General features: G+C 36.7%; 1 protein-coding gene across 2 annotated transcripts; it reads right to left on the reverse strand.

Moving 5' to 3' along the window:
- Positions 1 to 754: 754 nt before the first annotated feature.
- Positions 755 to 7008, reverse strand: ITM2A (integral membrane protein 2A). Of its 2 annotated transcripts, none has more exons than XM_059680353.1 (6): positions 6773 to 7008; positions 3051 to 3182; positions 2293 to 2490; positions 1952 to 2062; positions 1553 to 1703; positions 755 to 1399 (listed from the first exon to the last, which is right to left on the reverse strand). In XM_059680353.1, the coding sequence occupies exons 1-6, from the start codon at positions 6881 to 6883 to the stop codon at positions 1311 to 1313; spliced, it is 792 nt and encodes a 263-aa protein (XP_059536336.1). In that variant the 5' UTR covers positions 6884 to 7008; the 3' UTR covers positions 755 to 1310. The 2 variants fall into 2 exon arrangements, with proteins under 2 accessions (XP_059536336.1, XP_059536337.1); XM_059680354.1 differs by having other exon boundaries at positions 756 to 1399; positions 3051 to 3179.
- Positions 7009 to 23177: the final 16169 nt, after the last annotated feature.

A 23177-nucleotide genomic window follows, 5' to 3' on the forward strand; every position in this document is an offset into this window, starting at 1 on the left:
TATTGAATATAAACTGTAAGTTACAAATAAAAAAATTAAAAAGAAATAATTCTTTAAAATGTAGTTAATGTCTTTTCTTTCTAGAAAAGAGTACTTAGGGCTATAGATTTGAGTGGGTACAATTTTGGCTACTGAAATTAACCAATAGTCACAACCAGCAAGTGTTCATTGATATCAGGAACAATGTTTAACCTAACACAAGAGAAAGAGTCTAAAGTAATGGCCCCTTTTGTATGAAGCTTATACTCTTAGGTAAGTGAGTAGCCATCACAGAATGTGAAGTTATTAAAAGTCACCAACATCTTATCCAAAGTTAGTTCTTAGTGACCTCCCATAACTGTGTGTGGTTATTTTTTATGAAAAAAATAAACACATGAACAAGTTTGAAATTGCTATGGTCCTGAAAGCTCTTACAAAAAGTTAAACTTACATGTAAGCCAATTATGGGGTATTTATAAAAGATTACTTGATATAATATCAAAAGAGAATTAAAATATAGGTTGCTATAATTTGTAAATGGTGGAGGTGGGAGTAAGGGCAGAATTAAGCTCATAATTTTAGACCTATTGTAGGTACACCAAAGCTAAATAAGTAATGTTAATTGTTCACACTAAGTATACCTTTAATGAGAAACAGTGGTTGAATGTGGTGAAATTTATTATAGGTTATAGAATTCATACAACCTAAATTTCTTCCAGCATTCAGCATTTCTACAGTTTTGTGGGTTTTACAATACAGATATCAATGAGAAAGAATCACTGCATTAGTGAAAATGACTTCTTTATGAAAAAATGTTCACATGTAAGTCGTATTTATTACTGAATACCTAACATAAATGGAAAGAGGTAATTTCTAAATTTAGGAAAGTTGCACAAAATAAAATAAAAAACAACAATGACAAGATATTTGACATATTTTACAGAAAAATGGTCAAAACAAATTTAAATATTTAAATTTAAAACATGCTCTACCTTATGACTTAGTGAAGAGTAATTTAAGAAAGAGCACAAAGGATGGGATTTATTGTCAGGATGTTAGCTGACATAATTCACGCTGCTTTCAGAAAACTAAACCCTATAAATTCATAAGAAAAATATAATCATTATTTAATTTTAGTATCCAACAAGCAATTCCACTTAAACTAAAAATTAACAGAGCTTACAGTGGTTAGTAGGGTTGCCCCCCTTTTATTTTAGTATAAGGAATAAATGCATGAGTAAATATCTTGAGTATCACACATAATTTAATGTTGAAGTCATATTGTAATTCTCTGACTTCTTATTACTAAGAATTCTCTTTTGTGTTGCTTCTCACTCTTGACAGATCTTGGTCTCAACAATAAATTCATTGGGGAAATGTCTAATCTTCCAGCACTTATCAATGACACCTTTATTGAAACCTGTGAGGAAAGGCACACCAAAAAGTGGCTGTTTAGTTTATTGTGTGTAATGGAAAACATATCTAGATTTGCTCTCCACTTTTCCCCTACTCCACCCTCACTCTCCTTCAGTGTCCCAATAACACAGGGTGAAGAAAAAAATAAATTGCCTACCCAGCAAGAGGTCTCTTCTACGAAGGCGGAAGGACTTGCGGTTGTTACAAAGTTGATAAATAAAGATGCCAAGGTTACTAACATCACGAATCTCCTCCACAGCAACCAGGTCTTCATGAACCACATAAGTGTGAGGCAGGTATTTGCCACTCTAAAAATTAAAAAAAAGAGAGACTAAAATGAGAAATTCTTAAAAGCACGATTTAAGTACTTATCAATAGCAGATACAGTTTTGAAGTAAACTACTTTAGAGCAGGTTTGGGTTCACAGCATATTTTTATTTGTAAAATTATTCCAATGAAATGAAATGTTTTGGCTCAAACTCATTTTTTTTAAAAAAAGAGAAAGCAAACTTATTTGGAAATGCTTATATAAAAGTTCGACATAAAAAATACATACTGCCAGTTTGCCAAAGAGCTCCACCAGGTTTTTTGGAGGCATAACAATGGAGGTATTGAGAGGCATGAGATAGCAGTTCCCCAGCAGCAAGTCCAGGTAAGCAGTCATGCCCTGGTAGGGAATGGGAAAAGGTATAATCCAGAGAATATCAATGCTGCAGATTTTCCAAATACCATTAGAATAAACAGCTACATTTGTTCAAAATCAACTGCTATATTTTAATAAAAGAACAAAAAAAAAGCTTTGTTGTAAAAAATGTATATTTATGAACAGATTTAATATTTACCAATGAACTAAAAAAATAGAAAATTATCAAATACCTATAGCAATTAGAAACTCACTTTTTCAAAGTCATGAATAATTGCTGCAGGGTCACTATCAGAGAAACTGGGCACAGGTACATCAATGATGGCGATGTTGTCATCCTCTCTAATGTCAGCCTCCTCAATCACAGGCAGGAAGTAGGGCTCTCCCCCTTGAAGGGAATTTGCTGGGCCCTCAGAATCAAAGAAACACATTTCTCCACGGTAGATGGTACTCTAAAAGACAAAAAAGGAAGAATTAAAAGCTTCTAATATGCACCACCATGACATTACAATCATTCCTCATGCTAATATCAATTCATTGTACTATTTGACAAGGTGAGGACTGTTCATTTTTCTTTTTATTGAATTTATTGGGATGATACTGGTCAAAAAATTACACAGGTTTCAGGTACACAATTCTACAACACATCATTTGTACACTCTATTGTGTGTTCACCATCCCAAGTCACATCTCCATCCATCATTTATACCCCTATACCTTTCTCCACCTCCGCCTACCTCCCTCACCCTGGAAATCACCACACTGTTATCTGTGTTCATGAGTTTTTTTCTTTTGTGCTAAATCGCTCCAGCCCCACCTCCCACACCCGGAAAGTGAGGACTGTTGAGTACAGTTATCACTATGAAGACTAATCAATTTAATAAACTAAAGGTAACTTGAAAACTTTCGATAAATCTTCATTTCACCTGTAAGGAACATAAAATTATTTCAATTTCTATTAAATTTATAGCAATTAATCAATCCAAATGATAAAAATTGTAATTATTATTACCTTGGGCATGAAGTGTTTGTAAATGCAGGTTCCACCAACAATAAGTCCTGCCAAGATGAATGAAAGGCCTAAGAGAGTAAGCATGCAACTCCCAGAGGAGCCCTCCTTTTCCTGGGTAGCAACTCGAATCTCCTATTTATTAAAAAGCAAAGCAAAACAAAACAAAACAAAAAAAACCACAAAAATCAGATTTCACTTTTAGACACATAGTTGCTATTGTGTACAACTTACTTCTCTTGAAACCCAAGATACTTTTAAAATATGTCATCTTAGCCTAAAATAATTTCAAGATAATTTCTAATGTTTAATGTGAAGATCTCTAATTATATTTATCTTCCTCTTGGCATTTCCTAACCCAAATATAAATATTAAATTACTTCAAAAAGCGCACTTTTAGAATCAGCTGAAATAACTATTCTTTCTTGGATTGTTATTCTCTTTAAATAAATGGAAGTTATTATTTTTGGGATATAATCATTAACTTACTGGCATGCAAATGTTTATTATTTTTTGTAAATCAACTTGTTTGCCAACTTAAAAGTAAATTAATATCCTTTGATTTTTTAAACTAATTTTCAGAAATCTGTTTTTTAAGGTAAGTGTTATAGGAGGGATTCTATAATGCAGGTATATGCCAGTTCCACCTATTTCAAAAATTAAAATATTAATGGTGGGATACATTTTATAATGTTCCTAATTTTAATGAAAAAAGTAGACTTGCTAATGCCACCCAATGTTCTATAGTTGTGCATTGAGTAAATGAAATAAATTCTGGGCAAAACACTAGATTTTATAGTACAGCATTTGCCATAGTGAGATATAAAAGCTCTGTGGTAATAGTGACTGTTAAATTCATAATTTGTTTAAGAATTGGAACAAGAAATAACCAAAGTAAACAAGTAACCAATTAACTGTACTTTTCCCAGGGCAGTGGACCAAACAGTCCTCCAATCCTATTCTTATATGTCACAATATGCCCTAAGATGTGAGTATACAAGGGTAAGACAAATGAAGTCAGCAAATGTAGTAATTGGTAATTAGAGGCTAAATAATGCAGAATGGTATGTAAATGGAATGCTTTAGGTATTTCAGATTATTAGCTCTATTCTTTTGTTTTAACCCTCAAGGCAGATGATATGTTTATTGATTTTAGAGAGAGAGGAAGGGAGAGAGAGAGAGGGAGAAACATCAATGTGAGAGAGAAATGTTGATGGGTTGCCTCTTGTTCAAGCCCTGACCTACATTGAATCCGAAAACCAAGGTGGGTTGCCTCTTGTTCAAGCCCTGACCTACATTGAATCCGAAAACCAAGGTATGTGCCCTGATCGTGAATAGAACCTGAATCCTTTTTGATGTACAGGACAATGCAAGGCCATTATCTCTATTCCACGACAACTACTATAATAATTTGGGCCTAATTAACTTTCATATTTTCATTTATGGTGAAAATAAATGCATGGATTCTAAGGAGAAGCAATCATTTGATAATTTGTCAAAAAAATGATTTTTCTTATAAAATTCAAAGTAATTTCGTATTCACATTTTCTTAGCTGAATTTGTTTGAAATCAAGCCCTCCATTAATATTCTAAAAACTTTGAAGGCTTTTCTTTATCCTAATAATTTTCAGAAATTTTAAATTATTTTTATTCAAAAATCTAACCTAAGATTAACATTACAAAGACATAACTATATATTATGATTGTGAATTACTGTAATCTAGAGCAAGAGTCTTAGAAATTATATTTTAGATCATTAAATTGAGGTTCAGAAGGATGAAGTGACTTAGCTATAAGTAACAAAGTGACTTAATTTGAAATTCTTGAGACAGTAATTCCTTTTTTTTTCTTGTCACTGAGATATAAAAAGAGCAGTTTGCACCGAAAATTTATTTCTCCTTCCAATAATTCATGGCATTTTTTAATTAAGCAAGGTATAAATTTTAATTTCATAAAATTTCCCATTATGCTAGGAATAAAGATTTATTTTCATTTAAATTTGTTGAGCTTCAGGGTGGTAGGGGCTATCACTTACCATAGCTAACTTCTCACTGAACTATATTTTAAAGTTATGACTGCTGACCTACTATTCTGTGTGCTCAATCTTAGATGATCTGATCGATACATCACAATATAATTTTTCAAGTATTAAATCAGTATCCTATAGTGGCCAGATCAGAATTGCGTGCCAGCTTCTCCAACACCTATCAAAGAAATGTAATCATAGTGCAAATGTTCATTTGTTTTTATTCCTCATCACACCATGGGCCTGGCAGAAGTATTACTTCCATATTAACTGAATCCAATTACAAGTCATGAAGTTTTTGGTGGTGAGGGAAAAAAGGGATTGCTGTGTGGCTATATTTAACTACTAATATCTAATTAGACCTCCCCCAAATCTGGCCATGTTTCACTTACAAAGTAAGTAGGACAATTACATATATAACATGTCATTTCATCAAAACCTCAAAAATGCAAGGGGTGCAAATTTGATTTCTGAAATGCATAATACACAAAAGCTAGCTTGATTGCTGGGTTAAATATTGAAAGTTTCCATGATAAAAATTCTTCATAACCACATTAGCATTTCAAATTGTGTGCATAATAAGTTTTACTACATGGGTTCTGGATTCACTCAAAGCACTTTTTAAATCTCCACTCTGAGCACAAAAGTTAAAACTTTATGGAGAGAACAAGACAAATTAGGGCAAATCTGCAAACTCCAATACTGCACAGGTTTTATAGAACAAGAAGAACATACAATCTGCTTTTTAACATTGAGACTTTACTAAGGAGAATGAGGATTAGTTTACAAACACTGAAACAGGTTAGATTTTTAAAGGAAATAGAAGTTTGACTAAATAAATAATGGCTAACATTGGGAGGGAAGTGATAACTTCCTCAGTTCCTGGCAATGCTAGAAGCTTAAATTACAAGGTTGGACCTGTGACAGATCTCTCATGGGGGAGGAGGGCTAGAGGGGTACCACTCAGGAAGAAAGTACCAAAAGAAGCAAATTTTTTTAAAAAAAAATAAAACCCTTAAAATTTATTTTTAAACAAGAGTGTTTTTTTTGTGTTTTTTTTTTAGGAAGTGTCACTCTGAAAACATACAAGACTCTTGGACTAAGAGGACATAGTGAACATCCCAAATTCTAATGAAAACCAACCTAAATTTTGACAGCTCCTTCCCCAAATGTTTAACATTGCCTGTGTATGACCAAGGAGAAACTGAAAATATGCAGGGGGTGGGCACAAACACACACTGCCCCAACCCGTATAGCTTTCAGTCATAGTGACCCCTTGCCCACCCCACTGCACCCCCACAAACACTCTGATCCTAGAAATATTTAGATGCACAGAACTTCATACACGTCAAAAGGAAAGAAAGAAGAGTTAATCTCTTGTTCCCCAGGAGAAAGTGACATTGGGTCCCAGGAGTTCTCCTCAAACTTCTTCCAACATTGCTCCTAGAACGGTGGAACTTGGCACAACATGCTGGGATGCTAAGGGGTGTGGGGCACAGCAAGCAGAAGCTGGAGCGATACTAGACAGATCAGGAGCCATTGGGCAAACCGCTTGGACAGCACAGAAGAGATTGCTCTGGAACACACAGCCAGAATTCATTTTGTCCTCTATCACTTTCCCCCTTCCTTCACCCTAAACCACCCCTTTCCCACCTTCCTGACCCTAACAGGCAGTCAGGAGTGGAGTGGGGACTGCTACCTTGCCGGTCAGGATCTGAGCTGGGACCGTGCGGCTTACAAGGGCCTCCACGTCTTGCCGTGCCTCCTCTTTTTGCACCGCTGTTGGTGTGTTGAAGGCGATTTTCACCATGGTGAATCTTTGGGCTGCCCGGTAAGGAGCGGTTGCAATCAGCTTCTTGGGCTGCAGTTTGGAAAAGGAGATCTCGCTAGCCCTAGCTGCACTTCCTTTCTCCCTTGTTTGATTTCTGCTGCTGCAAGCCCAGGTCTGCGGATACTTATGACGCAGTCCAAGCTGGGTGGGAGATAGAGGGCGGGCACAGGGAGGGGCCAAGGGAAGAGCAGGAGGGCGTCCTAGTGCTGGGATGGGAGTGGGGGTTGTCAGTGAGGGAAGAGGAGAGCCCCATAGCCCTCTAGGGCTGGACAAGCCTCACGGGCATTCCAGGCATGTGACCTTCCACTCTCTGCACCCTCAGATAAGAACAAGACGGGAAGAAACCCTGCTTGTCTTGTCTTTCTGCCTCTGTCCAGGTCACAATAGCCTCTGATCCTTGATTCTGTTTTCCCAAACTTGGACCTAGACCCCGTGGGGCCAGGAACTCTAACTTGGCAGAAACCTAAGCTTCCTCAGCTCTGCACACTCCCAGATCCCAAAAGAACAGTTCCATAACTGTTTTGTTCCTTTATAATACCTTCCCTTTAAATAATACTCAGAAGCCCATTTATAGTTAGTTTCTTGGTTCCTTCTCTCAACATTTTTTTCTATCTTGGCATTTGTTTTGTAATTTTAATTTCCCAAGCTAGAGCAATGCTAAATCAGAAATATAGGACTCCTGCCTCCTCCAATTCCCATTTGCAGGCTAGACAAGATGAGACTCAGAGGAGTATGGAAAGATCAGATTGTAGTGAATCCCAGAAATAATCCTGATCTTTTCACTCTCCCAGGTGAGGGAAAGCAGAGTAAGAATTCAGCCAAGAGGTTGTTTCTCTTCAGCCACCAGCTGTGAAATCTGAAGGGGGAAAAAAGCAGGGTTATGAATATACCTATGTGTTTAGGGAGCTGGAATTGTGGTTGCAGAATATAGAATTTAGCTAGATGCTAACCAGCTCTGGTGGGAAACAAACAATAATCTCCAAGGGGATGAGTTATAAATCATTATTGGAACATTTACACGTGCAGCCAGCGTAATCATGCTATTTCTTCATAATCAATTCTCCCTGATTAGTGACACTGATAGAGAACCTTACCATGTGAAGTTTATGCTTTGGAAGTTGATGACTGGGGCTGGTTGTAAAGATTTTATAAATAGTACTGTTTTCAAGACAGTAGAGTGGTCTCTTGTGTGAAACCAGTAATACTTACCACAAAAAATAAAGGATCCAGCTTGTGCTAGAGTTCCCCCATCTACTTATATACTTATTAAAGGGATTTGAATATAAGAGTCACCACATATCTGTCCAAGAAATTCCAATTGGGAGTTTTTCCCACTGAGATTACTCTGAAGTCCATGGCCTGTCTCCACTGTGGGAGCTTTGTGAAAACAGCCTTCATTTTCTTGGCTAGGCCACTGATGGGAAGGTAGATGGAGGGGAACAGTAGGAAGCCTATGCTTTACACAGGGCCAGATATTTGAGCTTGCTTAGAAATATTGGCATCTTATATTCTTTCACTAATCTTTGTTCAGGTCTGGCCATCACAATTGAACATTTAGCGGGCAACCTTTAGTGTAGGCTGAGGAACGCTCAACGTCCTAAGATCTTTCTCTTTACAGGTAACTACTGTTTCCCATTACCTTTGTGACACAAAGCTAGTCTGGCCCTGTGATACACACCATAAGATGGCTGAACAAATTGTTTCTTCTACACACTTACCTACCAAGTATAAGGTGTTAGTTGTGAAAGTAATGTATTATCTTAGGATATCTGCCCTGAAAGGTGGTCAGACAGAAGGGGCAGGGATTATTTCCATTTTTTTCAGATGAATAGATCAAAACTCTGGTAACAATCAAGGCACTGTAAGATTAAATGCTAAGTATGTGACATTGAGCAAATCACCTCATCTACTTGGGCCTCAATTTCTTCCTCTGTAAAATGGTGCAATATTTTCATTATGTTGCTGTGAGGATCATTTAGGATAATGCAGGAGAAAACATCTTTTCAATTATGAAAAGGATAGGAGAGTGAAATTGTTGGATACACTAGGATTCTTATTTTAGTCTGTAACATAACCATTTTTCAAGGTTATAAGAACAATCTATTTTATTATTATTATTATTATTGTCTGAAGTTTTACATATGTGTCCTTTTCCCCCAATTGACCCCCTCCTCCATCCCTTCCCAGCCCAGGCAAACCCCCACCACCTCAGTGTCTGTGTCCATTGGTCATGCTAATATGCATGCAAATAAGTCCTTTGCTTGCTCTCTAACCCCCACTCCCCTACCATTTGTCTCTAGATCGATCTATTCTTGTTCATCAAATTACATTGATTATTATATCCCACATATTAGTGCGATCATGTGATGTGTATCTTTCTCCAACTGGTTTATTTCACATAGCATAATGCTCTCCAGTTCCATCCATGCTGTTTGCAAATGATAAAAGTTCCTTCTTTTTAATAGAGGCATACTATTCCATTGTGTAGATGTACCACAGGTATTTAATCCGCTCATCTGCTGATGGGCACTTAGGCTGTTTCCAAATCTTAGCTATTGTAAATTGTGCTGCTATGAACATAGAGGTGCATATATCCTTTCTGATTGGTGTTTCTGTTTTCTTGGGATATAGTCCTAAAAGTGGTATCACTGGGTCAAATGGGAGTTCCATTTTTAGTTTTTTGAGGAAACTCCATACTGTTCCCACAGTGGCTGCACCAATCTGCATTCCCACCAGCAGTGCACAAGGGTTCCTTTTTCTCCACATCCTTGCCAGCACTTGTCATGTGTTGATTTGTTGATGATAGCCATTCTGACAGGTGTGAGATGGTATCTCATTGTTTTAATTTGTATCTCTCAGATGATTAGTGACTTTGAGCATGTTTTCATATGCCTCTGGGCCTTCTGTATGTCCTCTTTAGAATAGTGTCTATTTAGATCCTTTGACCATTTTTTTTTATTGGATCGTTTATCTTCCTTTTGTTAAGTTGAATGAGTTCTCTATAAATTTTGGAGATTAAAACCTTATATGAAATATCATTGGCAAATATGTTCTCCCATGCAGTGGGCTTTCTTGTTGTTTTGTTGATGGTTTCTTTTGCTGTGCAGAAGCTTTTTATTTTGATGTAGTCCCATTTGTTTATTTTCTCTGTAGTCTCCATTGCCTTAGGACAGTGATGGCGAACCTATGACACGCGTGTCAGAGGTGACATGAGACCTCATTTTTTTTGGTTGATTTTTCTTTGTTAAATGGCATCTAAATATATAAAATAAATATCAAAAATATAAGTCTTTGTTTTACTATGGTTGCAAATATCAAAAAATTTCTATATGTGACACGGCACCAGAGTTAAGTTAGGGTTTTTCAAAATGCTGACATGCCGAGCTCAAAAGGTTTGCCATCACTGCCCTAGGAGCTGTGTCTGTAAAAATATTGCTATGACATATGTCTTCTATTTTGCTGCCTATGGAGTCTTGTAGGATTTTTATGGTTTCCCGTCTTACATTCAAGTCCTTTAGCCATTTTGAGTTTGTTTTGTGTATGATGTAAGTTAGTGGTCTAGTTTAGTTTTTTTTGCATGTATCTGTCTAAATTTCCCAGCACCATTTATTAAAGAGACTGTTTGACCCAGTGGTCCCACTTCTAGGAATATATCCCAAGAAACCAGAAACACCAATCAGAAAGGATATATGCATCCCTATGTTCATAGCAGCACAATTTACCATAGCTAAGACTTTGGAAACAGCCTAAATGCCCATCAGCAGATGAGTGGATTAGAAAACTGGATTAATATTCCATCTACACAATGGACTACTATGCTGCTGTAAAAAGGAAGGAATTATTACCAATTGCAACAGCATGGATGGAACTGGAGAGCATTATGCTAAGTGAAATAAGCCAGTCAATGAAAGAAAAATATCACATGGTCTCACTCATTTATGGATAATAAAGACCATTATTAACTGATGAACAAAAATAGATACAGAGGCAGAGCAGCATTGAACAGACTGTCAAACTACAGTGGGAAGCCTGGGGAGGGTTGGGGGGGTGGTAAGAGATCAACGAAAAGACTTGTATGCATACATATAAGAATAACCAATGGACACAAGACGCTGCGGGGTAGGGGAGGCCGAGGGAATGTAAAGGGGGGGAGAAAGGAGACATATGTAATACTCTTTGTAATACTTTAAGTAATAAAACTAAATTTAAAAAATAAAAAATAATAAAAATAGACTGTTTTGACTCCATTGTATGCTCTTGCCTCCTTTGTCAAATATTAATTGAGCATAATAGCTTGGGTCGATTTCTGGGTTCTCTGCTCTGTTCCATTGGTCTATATATCTGTTCTTGTGCCAGTACCTGGCAGTTTTGAGAACCATGGCTTGGTAATATAGCTTGATATTTGGTATTGTGATCCCTCCAACTTTGTTCTTCTTTCTCAGGATTGCTGTGGCTATTCAGGGTCTTTTGATTCCAGATGAATTTTTGGAGAGTTTGTTCTAGTTTTTTGAAATATGCTGTTGGTATTTTAATGGGGATTGCATTGAATCTGTAGATTGCTTTGGGTAGTATGGGCATTTTAATTATATTGATTCTACCAATCCATGAACACGGTATGTTCTTCCATTTGTTTACGTCTTTCTAGATCTCTTTTTTCAATGTCCTGAAGTTTTCCACGTACAGGTCTTTTATGTCCTTAGTTAAGTTTATTCCTAGGTATCTTAATTTTTTTTGGTGCTATGGTAAATGGGATTTTTTATTTTTCATTTCTCTTTTGTGGGTTACTTATTGGCGTGTAAAAAGTTCATAGATTTCTGGGTGTTAATTTTGTATCCTGCTACATTGCCAAATTCATTTATTAGGTCTAGTAGTTTTTTGATGGAATCTTTGGAGTTTTCTATGTATAGTATCATGTGATCTGCGAAAAAGGACAGTTTTATTTCTTCTTTCCAATTTGGATGGCTTTTTTTTCTTCTTCTTATCTGATCACTATGGCTAGCACTTCCAGTACTATATTGAACAGCAGTGGTGAAAGTGGGTGTCCTTGTCTTGCTCTCATTCTTAGGGGAAATGAGTTTAGTTTTTGGCCATTGAGTATGATGTTGGCTGTAGGTTTGTCATTTAAGGCTTTTATTATGTTGAGGTATGATCCTTCCATTCCCACTTTGCTGAGAGTTTTTATCAAGAAAGGGTGCTGTATTTTGTCAAATGCTTTTTCTGCATCGATTGATATGATTATGTGACTTTTGTCTCTCAGTTTATGTGATGTATCACATTATTTGATTTATGGATGTTGTATCATCCTTGCATCCGTGGAATAAATCCCACTTGGTCATGGTGTACAATCTTTCTAACGTAATACTGAAAACTTACTGCCTTGTGCTGTGATTAGCTATGGGAATACAGTGGTGAGCAAAGCAGACATATAAGTTGCCGGGGACCAATTCCAGCATGTCATAATTTCGAGAGTTTCATCAAAAGGTTGATGAGACTTGGGAACTCAACAGGGTTGAGTCATACCTGTAGTCACCTGTTGGGAATGGCTAAAGGCATTTCCCCAAACCTGAATAGGAAACTGATTGCGGCTGCCAGACAGCTAAAAGGCATCTTAGTCTACGTGTTATTGCCTCCTACTGGCCAAACACCTGAACAGCTGTAGGCTAATTCCCCCAAACTGACAATGCTTCTGTACCCCTTGAAACCTTACCCTTTGAAGTGTATTATCTCCACCTTGCCTTAGGACAAATTGTGTTAATAAAAAGCAAGGGTCCTAGACAAGGAGGTAGTCTTCAGTTCCTTTAGCTGAAGGTACTCTGACCCCCAATGCCTTTCAAAATTATATCTCATCTCCAGACTCTTTATTACTCTCTGGATTCCTATGTCATCTATGCACAGCCTTTTCCAGATTCCTAAACCCTTCTTGATGCTGGGACAAGAACCCCGGCCATATGTTGCATCATTGGCAATGACATATTTGTCATAATTTCTCCAGTTTTTATAGAGGGAGCACTGATCTTGTACTGTGGAGTGGGATATAGCAATTTTACAAAGCAACAGAGTAGTTCCCCCCACAGCCAATGATACTATGAATGCTTTAATTCCTAGCTAGCCTACAATGGCTTCAGATACAGAATTCTATCTATAGCTGTAATATAAAAGGCTAAGTGACTGACTTTATGTCCATCTGACCATGTGACCTACCGGCCGGCTCATGTGATGTGCACTGGCAATTTAAAAATAAATGTTGACTTGTGCATGCACAATACATAAAAATCTCTCGCTGGCACCAATTGCATGTGTGTGTTTTGATCTGTCATTATTGATCGTGAATTTGGTTGTTTTTCTTGACGTTCTGAAAATACTCGATAGATATTTTCACACCTATTTTAATGATGATTCCATCAATTCAACAGATGATGCTGAAAAGGAAAATTTTCCCATCGAATTTAATAGTATTACTCCTTCAGGAATGCCATGTCATAAATTAAAATTGAAAGTAGGTGCACTCATCATGCTACTGAGAAATCTTAATAGTAAATGGGTCTTTGTAATGGTACTAGATTTATTATCAAAAGATTGCGACCTAACATAATCGAAGTTGAAGTATTAACAGGATCTGCGGAAGGAGAGGTTGTTCTGATTCCAAGAATTGATTTGTCCCCATCTGACACTGGCCTCCCATTTAAATTAATTTGAAGACAGTTTCTCATGATGCCAGCATTTGCAATGACTATTAATAAATCACAAGGACAAACTCTAGACAGAGTAGGAATATTCCTGCCTGAACCTGTTTTCAGACATGGTCAGTTATATGTTGCTTTCTCTCGAGTTCGAAGAGCGTGTGACATTAAAGTTGTAAATACTTCATCACAAGCGAAATTAGTCAAGTACTCTGAAAGAGTTTTTACTCTTAATGTGGTGTACAGGGAGATATTAGAATAAGTTTAATCAATTTATCAGTCATTGTTTTTATCAATGTTGTTTTTATATCATGTCTTTGTTGTTTTTATATCATGTTGTTATTGTTTATTTATTAATCAATTTATATATTATTTTCATACACATTTTACTAATGTCCTTTCATCTCTGACACTTCTATTATAAAGAAAGGGCAAATAGCTACATTAAAATATTTTGTACTTTAATTTTATAATACTATATTTTATATACTATTTTGACATGTAATTTTTGCAGTAATGTAATTACCTCACGAATCTTTCTTCTAATTAATCTCCTTTCAATGTGCATGAATCTGTGCACCAGGCCACTAGTTTTAAAAGATTAGTCTGACAGCAAGTTGGACTGGCATACCAGTTAGGAGGCACTCCCATATTCTAGGTGAGAGGTGGTGGGATATATTGATGATTTCACTATTTAAAATAAAGGAGTTCTTCCAGAGATATTTTGGAGCCACACTTTATAAGGCCTGGTACATGAATAAATCATATGGAGAAGAAAATTTAGAAAAAATAATCCTGTTTTGAATAACGAGGAATGCAAAATTAGGGAAATTATGATGCCCTTGATAACAATTCTAAACCTTTTTTGGGCATGTCATAAACTAGGTTTCTGTGCTAAGCCCACTAAACTTATTATTCCATTTAATCTCTACTACCACCCTGTGGGATATTATATCCCCCATTTTATTGAGGAAGAAAAGGAATTTCCAAGAGTTTAGATGACTTGCCCAAGATCAAATTCTAACCCAGGTGGTCTGATTCTAGTGTTTATACTCTTAAACACTATATTGTCTGGCTGCTACTAAAAGAAATGGGAACATCAAGAAAGAGGCTTGCTTTAAAGTAGGGAAAATAGTCAGCATATTCTGTAGGGAAATGAAGCGTGATTCCTTGCCTATTTTACAGATTCCTGCCTAACATTTTGTTCAGGACTAAAAACACTTGACACCATTTTAAAACTTTACTGGCCATAGGCTACTCATGTTAAAGCATATTTCTCCTGAGTTGTGCAGTTGCTTTTATCTGCAGAGAAGCAGACAGGGAGAGCTGGCCAGCCATCTGCTTCTGGTATAATTCCAGGAATTTGGTTTTAGTACTTAAAGATCCAGGCCATTTCAATATCTACTGTTTCCCTGCATATGTAACACAGCCCTAGGAGCATAGCTAGGGCTTCTCACACAAAGTAATAGAGAACAACTCAGTTTCTGGAATAGATTTTTTTTTCTTGACTCTATTGAAGGTTTTCTTTGTAGGCTAGTAACTATGATAATAGAAGGATGAAACATTTACTTAAATATAAGGATATATTTCAGTCTCTCTCCACAGTGATTTGGTTTTATAATCAAGGTTAAGAGAAGTTTTAACACATTCTAATTTATAAAAATCACTTTTTTTTTCCATTTGGAGCAACTTAAAAATATAGTGACATTATTTGTATTTTCAATGCACCTTTTCCAAATTGTGTAAAAATTATTACCTTGTTGCAGAATATCTGGGGAATTTTTAAAATACAGTTATAAATCGATACCTGAATATTTCTTATCTGATCAAACTTTACAGAAAGTTCCAGGCCTGAGTACTACAAAGGAGAAATTCATATCTAGCCACACAAGTGCTTTTGAGAATGTCCAATCGGTTCAGTTGCTCTATACTATATTACTGATTAAATAATAAGATGTCATTTTTATTTCAGAGTTATGTTCCTATTCTATGAAAGCACAGACATTTGCATTTACATCAATGATTGTTAAACCAGATATTATTTTTGCTCACATGTTTTATTTCTTTGGTGGCTGAACATATTCTGCTCTTAGTTTAGTCTTAAAGAACACATAATCCAGTCCTAACCTGTCTGGCTCAGTGGATAGAGCGTCGGCCTGCGGACTGAAAGGTCCCAGGTTCCATTCTGGTCAAGGGCATGTACCTTGGTTGCAGGCACCTCCCCAGTAGGGAGTGTGCAGGAGGCAGTTGATCTATGTTTCTCTCTCATTGATGTTTCTAACTCTCTAACCCTCTCCCTTCCTCTTTATAAAAAAATCAATAAAATATATTTTTTAAAAAACCAAACACATAATCCCAAATTGTTTTATGACACATGAATCAACTTATTTTTGAAAGGCAATTTTTTTTAATTTTTATTTCAATATTTTAGATTAACTCCAATATATTCATATTCTGAAGCATTTAATCTTTTTTCAAAGAATGATGTCATATGTAAATATTGAGGCCAAAAGAGAATACACAACAAGGGATGTTCTAAGTTAGATTGTTGTCAGGTCAGTGGCACAGTCAGTCCCAACAAATTAAATCAGATCATGACTGGAAAATCCTGCTTGACAATTTCCTAACCCAAATTCAAGGTCCATTGAAAATGCTGCTTATATTTCAGTATGGTTCCAATGTTTCAATGCTAGTGCAAAAGGGAAGTCTTGCATAAAGGAACACTGTAGTTTGTGACAGTTTCTGTACAGTTTTGCATCAACACCTCAATTATATTCCTGATTTGCAAATTAGGGTAATTACGTTCTGGGAATCTTAATATTTTTGTTTTAGCAACTAACATTTGTAATTACCTCTACCATATTGAGAAGAATCCTATGTAAAATTATTGTCTATATAGTCTGGAGAGGAAGGTGTCACTTCTGCTATGTTTTATTTATGTTGCAGTTAACACAAAACAAGTGGCTCCTTTCCTCACATTTGACATTGGGGTTTATATAAAATGGTCAGCAAAATAGGTTAGATTAGAATAATAGTATTTATAAATATAAATACCAATTAAACACATGCCAACAATCATTATAAATAAGGAGAATCTTTTCCTTCCCCCAGCATGGTATTACTCATTGACCTTTAAGCTGCAAGAAGAACTTCTGTTTATCTGGACTATGAAATGTTTAATTCTCCACTTCTGTCAACTTTGCAAGGTAGCTATAGGGTATCTTATCCTGGTGTATTCTTATTTAATCTCCCTTTCAGCACTTTTTTTTTGGTTGAAACTTTAAGTCCGCTGACATTGACATATCACTTGTTAGTTTATTTATGAAGAGCTTGAGAATAAATCAATTTTCAATTGATGCTAAGAATTGGTATTGAACAACAACAAGACATGCACAGAAAAGAAAAATGCATGTAAAAAGAAGTGACACAGTAATTCAGTCAAGATTATCTTATAGAATTGTGAACATGGATAAGTCTGGAAAAATGAAGTGATGACTGATTAACAATAATATCCAACAAATACTATGATGAATGTCCTGAGACTGTGGGCAGAGTAAGATTCTTCCATCTACACAGCAATTTTCTCCAAAGACAACTCTACCAGAAAAAAACAAAAAACAAGCACAATATGAATTCCAAATCTGCATCCCAAATACAGCCAGAAATATTTCCTCAGCAAATCAAAGTAAAAGTAACTATAATTGTTTTCATAGGAAATTTAAAGAGCCAAAAAGTCTCCCTTTTTTTTTATTCTATGTATGTTTTTATAATCTTTATTGTTCAGATTATTGCAGTTGTTCCTCTTTACTCTGTGTATGTTTTAATAAGCATTTTCTCTTGAGAATAGTTTCTCTAAATCACACTACCATCTTAAGCATCCAAAAAGGTGTAATGGAATTTTCAAAAGCACATCAATTATACTTTGTGCATTGATGGTATACACTCAGCATATGATAGTGAAGTTCTTCCCATCACATACTGCATCTTAAATTAAAACAATATTGGCATTGCTCTTATTCCTTAGTCCTTACTAGTATCATCTTCATTTTTTTCAAATATTTTATATGTTTTTATTGATTTCAGAGAGAGGAACATAGAGGGAGAGAGAGATAGGAACATCAATGATAAGAGAGAATCATCAATCTGCTGACTCTTGCATGCCCCCTACTGGGGATCGAGCCTGCAACCTGGGCATGTGCCCTGACCAGGAATCTAACCATGATCTCCTGAATCATGGATCCACTCTCAACCACTGAGCCACACCAGATGGGCTCATCTTCATTTTTGTGATTTCTCTGTGTAAGGGTGTCTGTGGTCTTTGCACTTCTGATTTGCCTGCCTGTGGAAGAAGGGCAGAACTAGTTCTAAGGGACACATTAAGTCCTTGTGCTTCTACAATGACTGACAGTGATTCTGAGACTCATATTTGCTAAGAAAGAATGAAGTACGTTTGTATAATATACTATTATAAATAGTATCTTATTTCTAGTCAATTCCATATATATCTATCTTTTACCTCTATGAGCCTCTACCTCATCTTTGAATCCTTGCCATTGTTTAGTCCTTTGTCTGTTACAAAGAGGCTCAATGAAATTATTGAATTGAACTGAATCTGAAGTTCATAGGCAAGCAGTCAAATTGTAAACATCCTTAGCACTCCCACATAGACTTTTCTCTTTCGGAGAATATTCTGGTTGATACTCATGATTCTATGAGTTGAAATGTTGTATTTTTAAAACTTGATGAGAGTACAGCCCTTCCCCTGTGGGTTCATAGGTGGTGTGACTAAGACTTAATGCCGAGGGAAGGCTGAAAGGATTGACAGTGTCTCCCGAAAGTCTCTGCCTAGAGTACTTACTGCTATTTGTGGTCTGTTGGAAGATTGCCTTTTCCATCACAGGGTTTATATAGTGAGAGCAGATCTTGAAAGACAGCTGGTGCTTTGTTCATGTCTCAGGAACTTTATTTCCAAATCACAAGGGAAAGTAACTCCACTTTCGCTGGGCCTTTTGGAGAAAAAAAATGGCACCAGAATAGGCAGACATATTTTGCATCCTATCCTGAGGCCAGATTGGAAATACAACTAAATCTGAGAACATCCACCTGGAATTAAAAATTAGGCCTAGCTGAGGAGGCAACTTATAGCAAGGAAGGACAGAAAATGCCTGGAGATCAGTAGGAAGGATGGCAAGGGCTAGAGTGGGGAGGCAGGCCGGTAAGCCAAGAGGGGAGGAGGAAGCTGTGTTACAGGAGTATCAGTTACCTCAGAAAAATAGAAGCCCAGACCAAGCTGAGCACTAGAGGCCTGTCTTTTGGGCATCAAGCATAATGTCCAAATGTGAAAAAGAAAAGCTTCAGGGCTACTGGTTGCCAGGGAGTCTAGACCTGAGACCTAGCCTCAGAAACGCTGCACAGCAAAAGGCAATCCCCGCAAAAGGCAGGCCCCCACAAAAAGCGGTGTTGAGAGGGGAAAGCAGCACAGTACTGCATGGAAAGAAAGCCTCATTGTTGCTTTGTCTTGTCTTTGTTCTTATTCGCTAAGACTAAAACACGGGACTTTTCAATTGCAATCACTCACCTGAGGCTTTGGCACAGGGAGGGGGGCAGGGCAGGGAGACTTGGCAAAGCACTAGCCAGGAGTCCTGCATTGTAACCTTTTTAGGCTTCTAAACATAAATGGCTCTTTCTCCCCAGAGAAGCTAGTCCCTCCCAGTGGCCTCAGGATAGATGATATAGCCTGCCACACACTTCATTTTGAGCTTTACTGAAGAAACAAGGCAGAGGCCAAGTTTACAGATCTGAATAGCCTCAAGGAGCCCTCAATGACTGGATTGGAAGAGGGGTTGTCTGCCCCCCACCCCATTCTGGGAACCAGACTGATAAAAACTCCAGGTTGCCAGCCAACCCCATTGATCTCCATACAAGGATCTCTGACTAACCAAGGGCAGAGTAATATTTTGGGCCAATCACGGAGGAGTAGCTCTAGGACAAGAAAAAAACACCCATAGTGTTCCCTGAACACAAAAGAATATCAACTCCACTTAAACGGCTATCAGAAACAGACCTTTGAGGGATTAAGATTGACTGCTGGCAGACAGGCAAAGAGAGCAGATTGGCCCCACTTGCTTGCAGCCAGGGCTATAAAGACAGACACAAGCAGAGGACTGGTGGAATGCTTGGAGCTTCAAACAAGGTGCTAAAAACAGAAAGACAGTGTTTGACAGTAGTTAGCACCTAAGTACCTAACAGGAAGACCAAATTGGCAGAAGAACAGAAGAATGGTGTCCTAAACCAGCTCCCATGGGGCATTTAAACTTAGCTGAAGCAAATGACTTCACTTTTTTTCATTTTTAATTATTTTTAATTTTTTTGCACCTTTTTCTTCCTCTTTTCTTTTTTCTCTCCATTTTCCTACTGCTTTCTTCATTTTAGGTTTTCTCTTTCCTTTCTTTTTTCCCCTTTTTAAAAATTGATCTTCTTTAACAGCTTTATTGATGTGTTATTATTTCTGGCCATAGTGATCAGAAAAAAAGAAATAAAAGGCATCCAAATTAGAAAAGAAGAAGTAAAACTTTTTATTTTCAGATCTCATGATACTATACATAGAAAACTCTTAAGACTCCACCAAAAAACTACTAGATTTAATAAATGAATTCAACAATGTAGCAGGATACAAAATTAACACCCAAAAATCCATATCATTTTTATACACCAATAGTTAACTCTCAGAAAGAGAAACTAAAAAAAGTCCCATTTACCATTGAAACAAAGAAAAAATTAAAATACTTAGGCATAAACTTAACCAAGGATGTAAAAGACCTGTACTCTGAAAACTGTAGGGTGTTAAAAGAGAGAGAGAGAGAGAGAGAGAGAGAGAGAGAGAGAGAGAGAGAGAGAGGAAGATATAAACAAGTGGAACCACATACCATGTTCATGGATTCGTAGAATCAACATCATTAAAATGTCTGTATTACCAAAAGCTATCTATAGATTCAATGTAAGCCCTATTAAAATACCAATGGCATATTTCACAGACTTAGAACAAACACTCCAAAAATTTATATTGGACAAAAAAAAGACCCTGAATAGTTGCAGAAATCTTTAAAAAGAAGAACAAAGTTGCAGTATCACTATTCCAGATATCAAGCTATATTACAAAGCCACTGTTCTCAAAACAGCATGGTACTGGCACAAGAACAGGTATATAGATCAATGGAACAGAACAGAGAACCAAGAAATAAACCCAAGCCAATAAGCTCAATTAATATTTGACAAAGGAAGCAAGAGTATACAATGGAGTCAAGATAGTCTCTTCAATAAATGGTGTTGGGAAAATTGGACAGGTACATGCAAATAAAAGAAAATAGATCACCAACTTACACCATACACAAGAATAAACTCAAAATGGGAAAAAGACTTAAATTTAAGATGTGAAACAATAAAAGTCCTAGAAGTAACCATAGGCATCAAAATCTCAGACATCTCTCATAGCAATATGTTTTACAGATACATCTCCTAGGACAATGGAAACTAAGGAGAAGACAAACAAATGGGACTACATGAAAATAAAAAGCTTCTACACTGCAAAAGAAACCATAAAAAATAACAAGAGAGCCCACTACATGGGAGAACATATTTCCTAATAATACATCTGATAAGGTGTTAATCTCCACCATATATAGGGAACCCCTACAACTTAACAAACAGAAGACAAACAAATTAAAAAATGCCAAAGAGCTTAGACACTTCTCCAAAGTGGACATACAGATCGCCATGAGACATATGAAAACATGCTAAAAGTCACTAATCATTTGAGAAATGAAAATAAAAATGGCAATGAGCTATCACCTCACATCTTTCAGATAGCTATCATCAACAAATGACAAATGCTGATGAGGATATGAGAAAAAGGAATCCTCTTACACTGCTGGTGGGAATACAGACTCGTGCAGTCTATGTGAAAAATAGCATGGAGTTTCCTTAAAAATTTAAAAACTGAACTGACCCAGTCATCCCACTTCTAGGAACATATCATAAGAAATCTGAAACAATCATCAGAAAGAATATATGAGCCCCTATGTTCATAGCAGTGACATTTTCAATAGCTAAGACTTGGAAACAGCCTAAGTGCCCATCAGCAGATGAGTGAATAAAGAAAAACTGTGGTACATTTACACAGTAGAATACTACAGAGCTGAAAAAAGGAAAGAACTATTAACATTGCAACAGCATGGAGGGACCTGGATATTAGTATGATGCTGAATGAAATAAGCCAGTCTAAGAAAGAGAAGTATCACATAATCTCACTCATGTGTGGAATTTAATGAACCAAATAAACTGATGATCAAAAAGGACCCAGAATCATAGAAGCATGAACAGACTGCTGAACCTCAGAGGGAAGTCAGGAAAGGGTGGGTGGGAAGATATCAACCAATGAACTTGAATTCAAAAAAGCATAACCTGTGGACACAGATAAGGGGGTAGTGAGGGCTGGGGTGGGGGGCAGACAGGAGTGGGATGGAAGAGGTTAATGAGGGTGGGGGTGGGAAAGAAGACCTATGTAATACTTTCAACAATAAAGATTTTTTAAAAAATTTAAAAAAACTTGATGAGACAATGCATGATATATAGTGCACCATGTCTTGGAACTAATGCAGCACTCTCAAGAAGTCTTAAACACCACCATCTCCTTAGAGATAAGGGCACAGCAAAATCTGTTCACCCATTACTCCTACTTACTCCATGATCCTTTCCTGGAGCACAATTCTCCCATTCTTTGACCACCACCAACACTAACTTCATATACTTTTTCTTCTATTGTCTCATGCCACTGTATGTGACTGTGCTACATTTCCCTAACTATATTATACTAGTGGCCTGGTGCACAGATTCATACACATTGAAAGGAAATTGATTAGAAGAAATATTTTAATATTGCTATTTCCCCTTTCTCTATAATAGAAGTGTCAGAGATGAAAGAACATTAGTAAAATGTGTATGAAAATAATATATAAATTGATTAATAAATAAACAATAACAACTTTATATAACAACAGCGAATACATGATAGAAAATAACAAAAAAAAACATGATATAAAAACAATGACTGATAAATTGATTAAACTTATTCTAATATCTCCCTGTATACCATATTAAGAGTAAAAACACTTTCAGAGTGCTTGATTAATTTCTTTTGTGATGTAGTATTTACAACTTTAATGTCACATGCTCTTTGAACTCGAGAGAAAACAACATATAACTGACCATGTCTGAAAATGGTTCAGGCAGGAATATTCCTACTCTGTCTAGAGTTTGTCCTTGTGATTTATTAATAGTCATCACAAATGCTGACATCACGGGAAACAGTCTTCAAATTAATTTAAATGGGAGGCCAGTATCAGAAGGGGACAAATCAATTCTTGGGATCAGAACAACCTCTCCTTCCACAGATCCTGTTGGCTTCCTTTGGGCGGGAAGCTTGGCTTCCTTCGGGTGGCACGCTTTGCTTCCTTCATCGCCTCAGCAATGCAGGAAGCCAAGCCTCCCTCAAGCTCCAGCTGGCTGCCGAGGGCCATCCTCTGGGCAGCAGCCTT

This window comes from Myotis daubentonii, chromosome X (assembly GCF_963259705.1).
Source record: "Myotis daubentonii chromosome X, mMyoDau2.1, whole genome shotgun sequence".
NCBI classification, from domain to species: Eukaryota; Metazoa; Chordata; class Mammalia; order Chiroptera; family Vespertilionidae; genus Myotis; species Myotis daubentonii.

What these genes read in the sequence shown, in the direction of transcription:
- ITM2A (XM_059680353.1), bottom strand. Translation starts at nt 6,883, where the DNA reads ATGGTGAAAATCGCCTTCAACACACCAACAGCGGTGCAAAAAGAGGAG. An exon ending in CTCAGATCCTGACCGGCAAG is followed by an intron (nt 3,183 to 6,772) that starts GTAGCAGTCCCC and finishes TTTAATAAATAG; the next exon opens with GAGATTCGAGTTGCTACCCA. An exon ending in AGCTCTTTGGCAAACTGGCA is followed by an intron (nt 1,704 to 1,951) that starts GTATGTATTTTT and finishes TTTAATTTTTAG; the next exon opens with AGTGGCAAATACCTGCCTCA.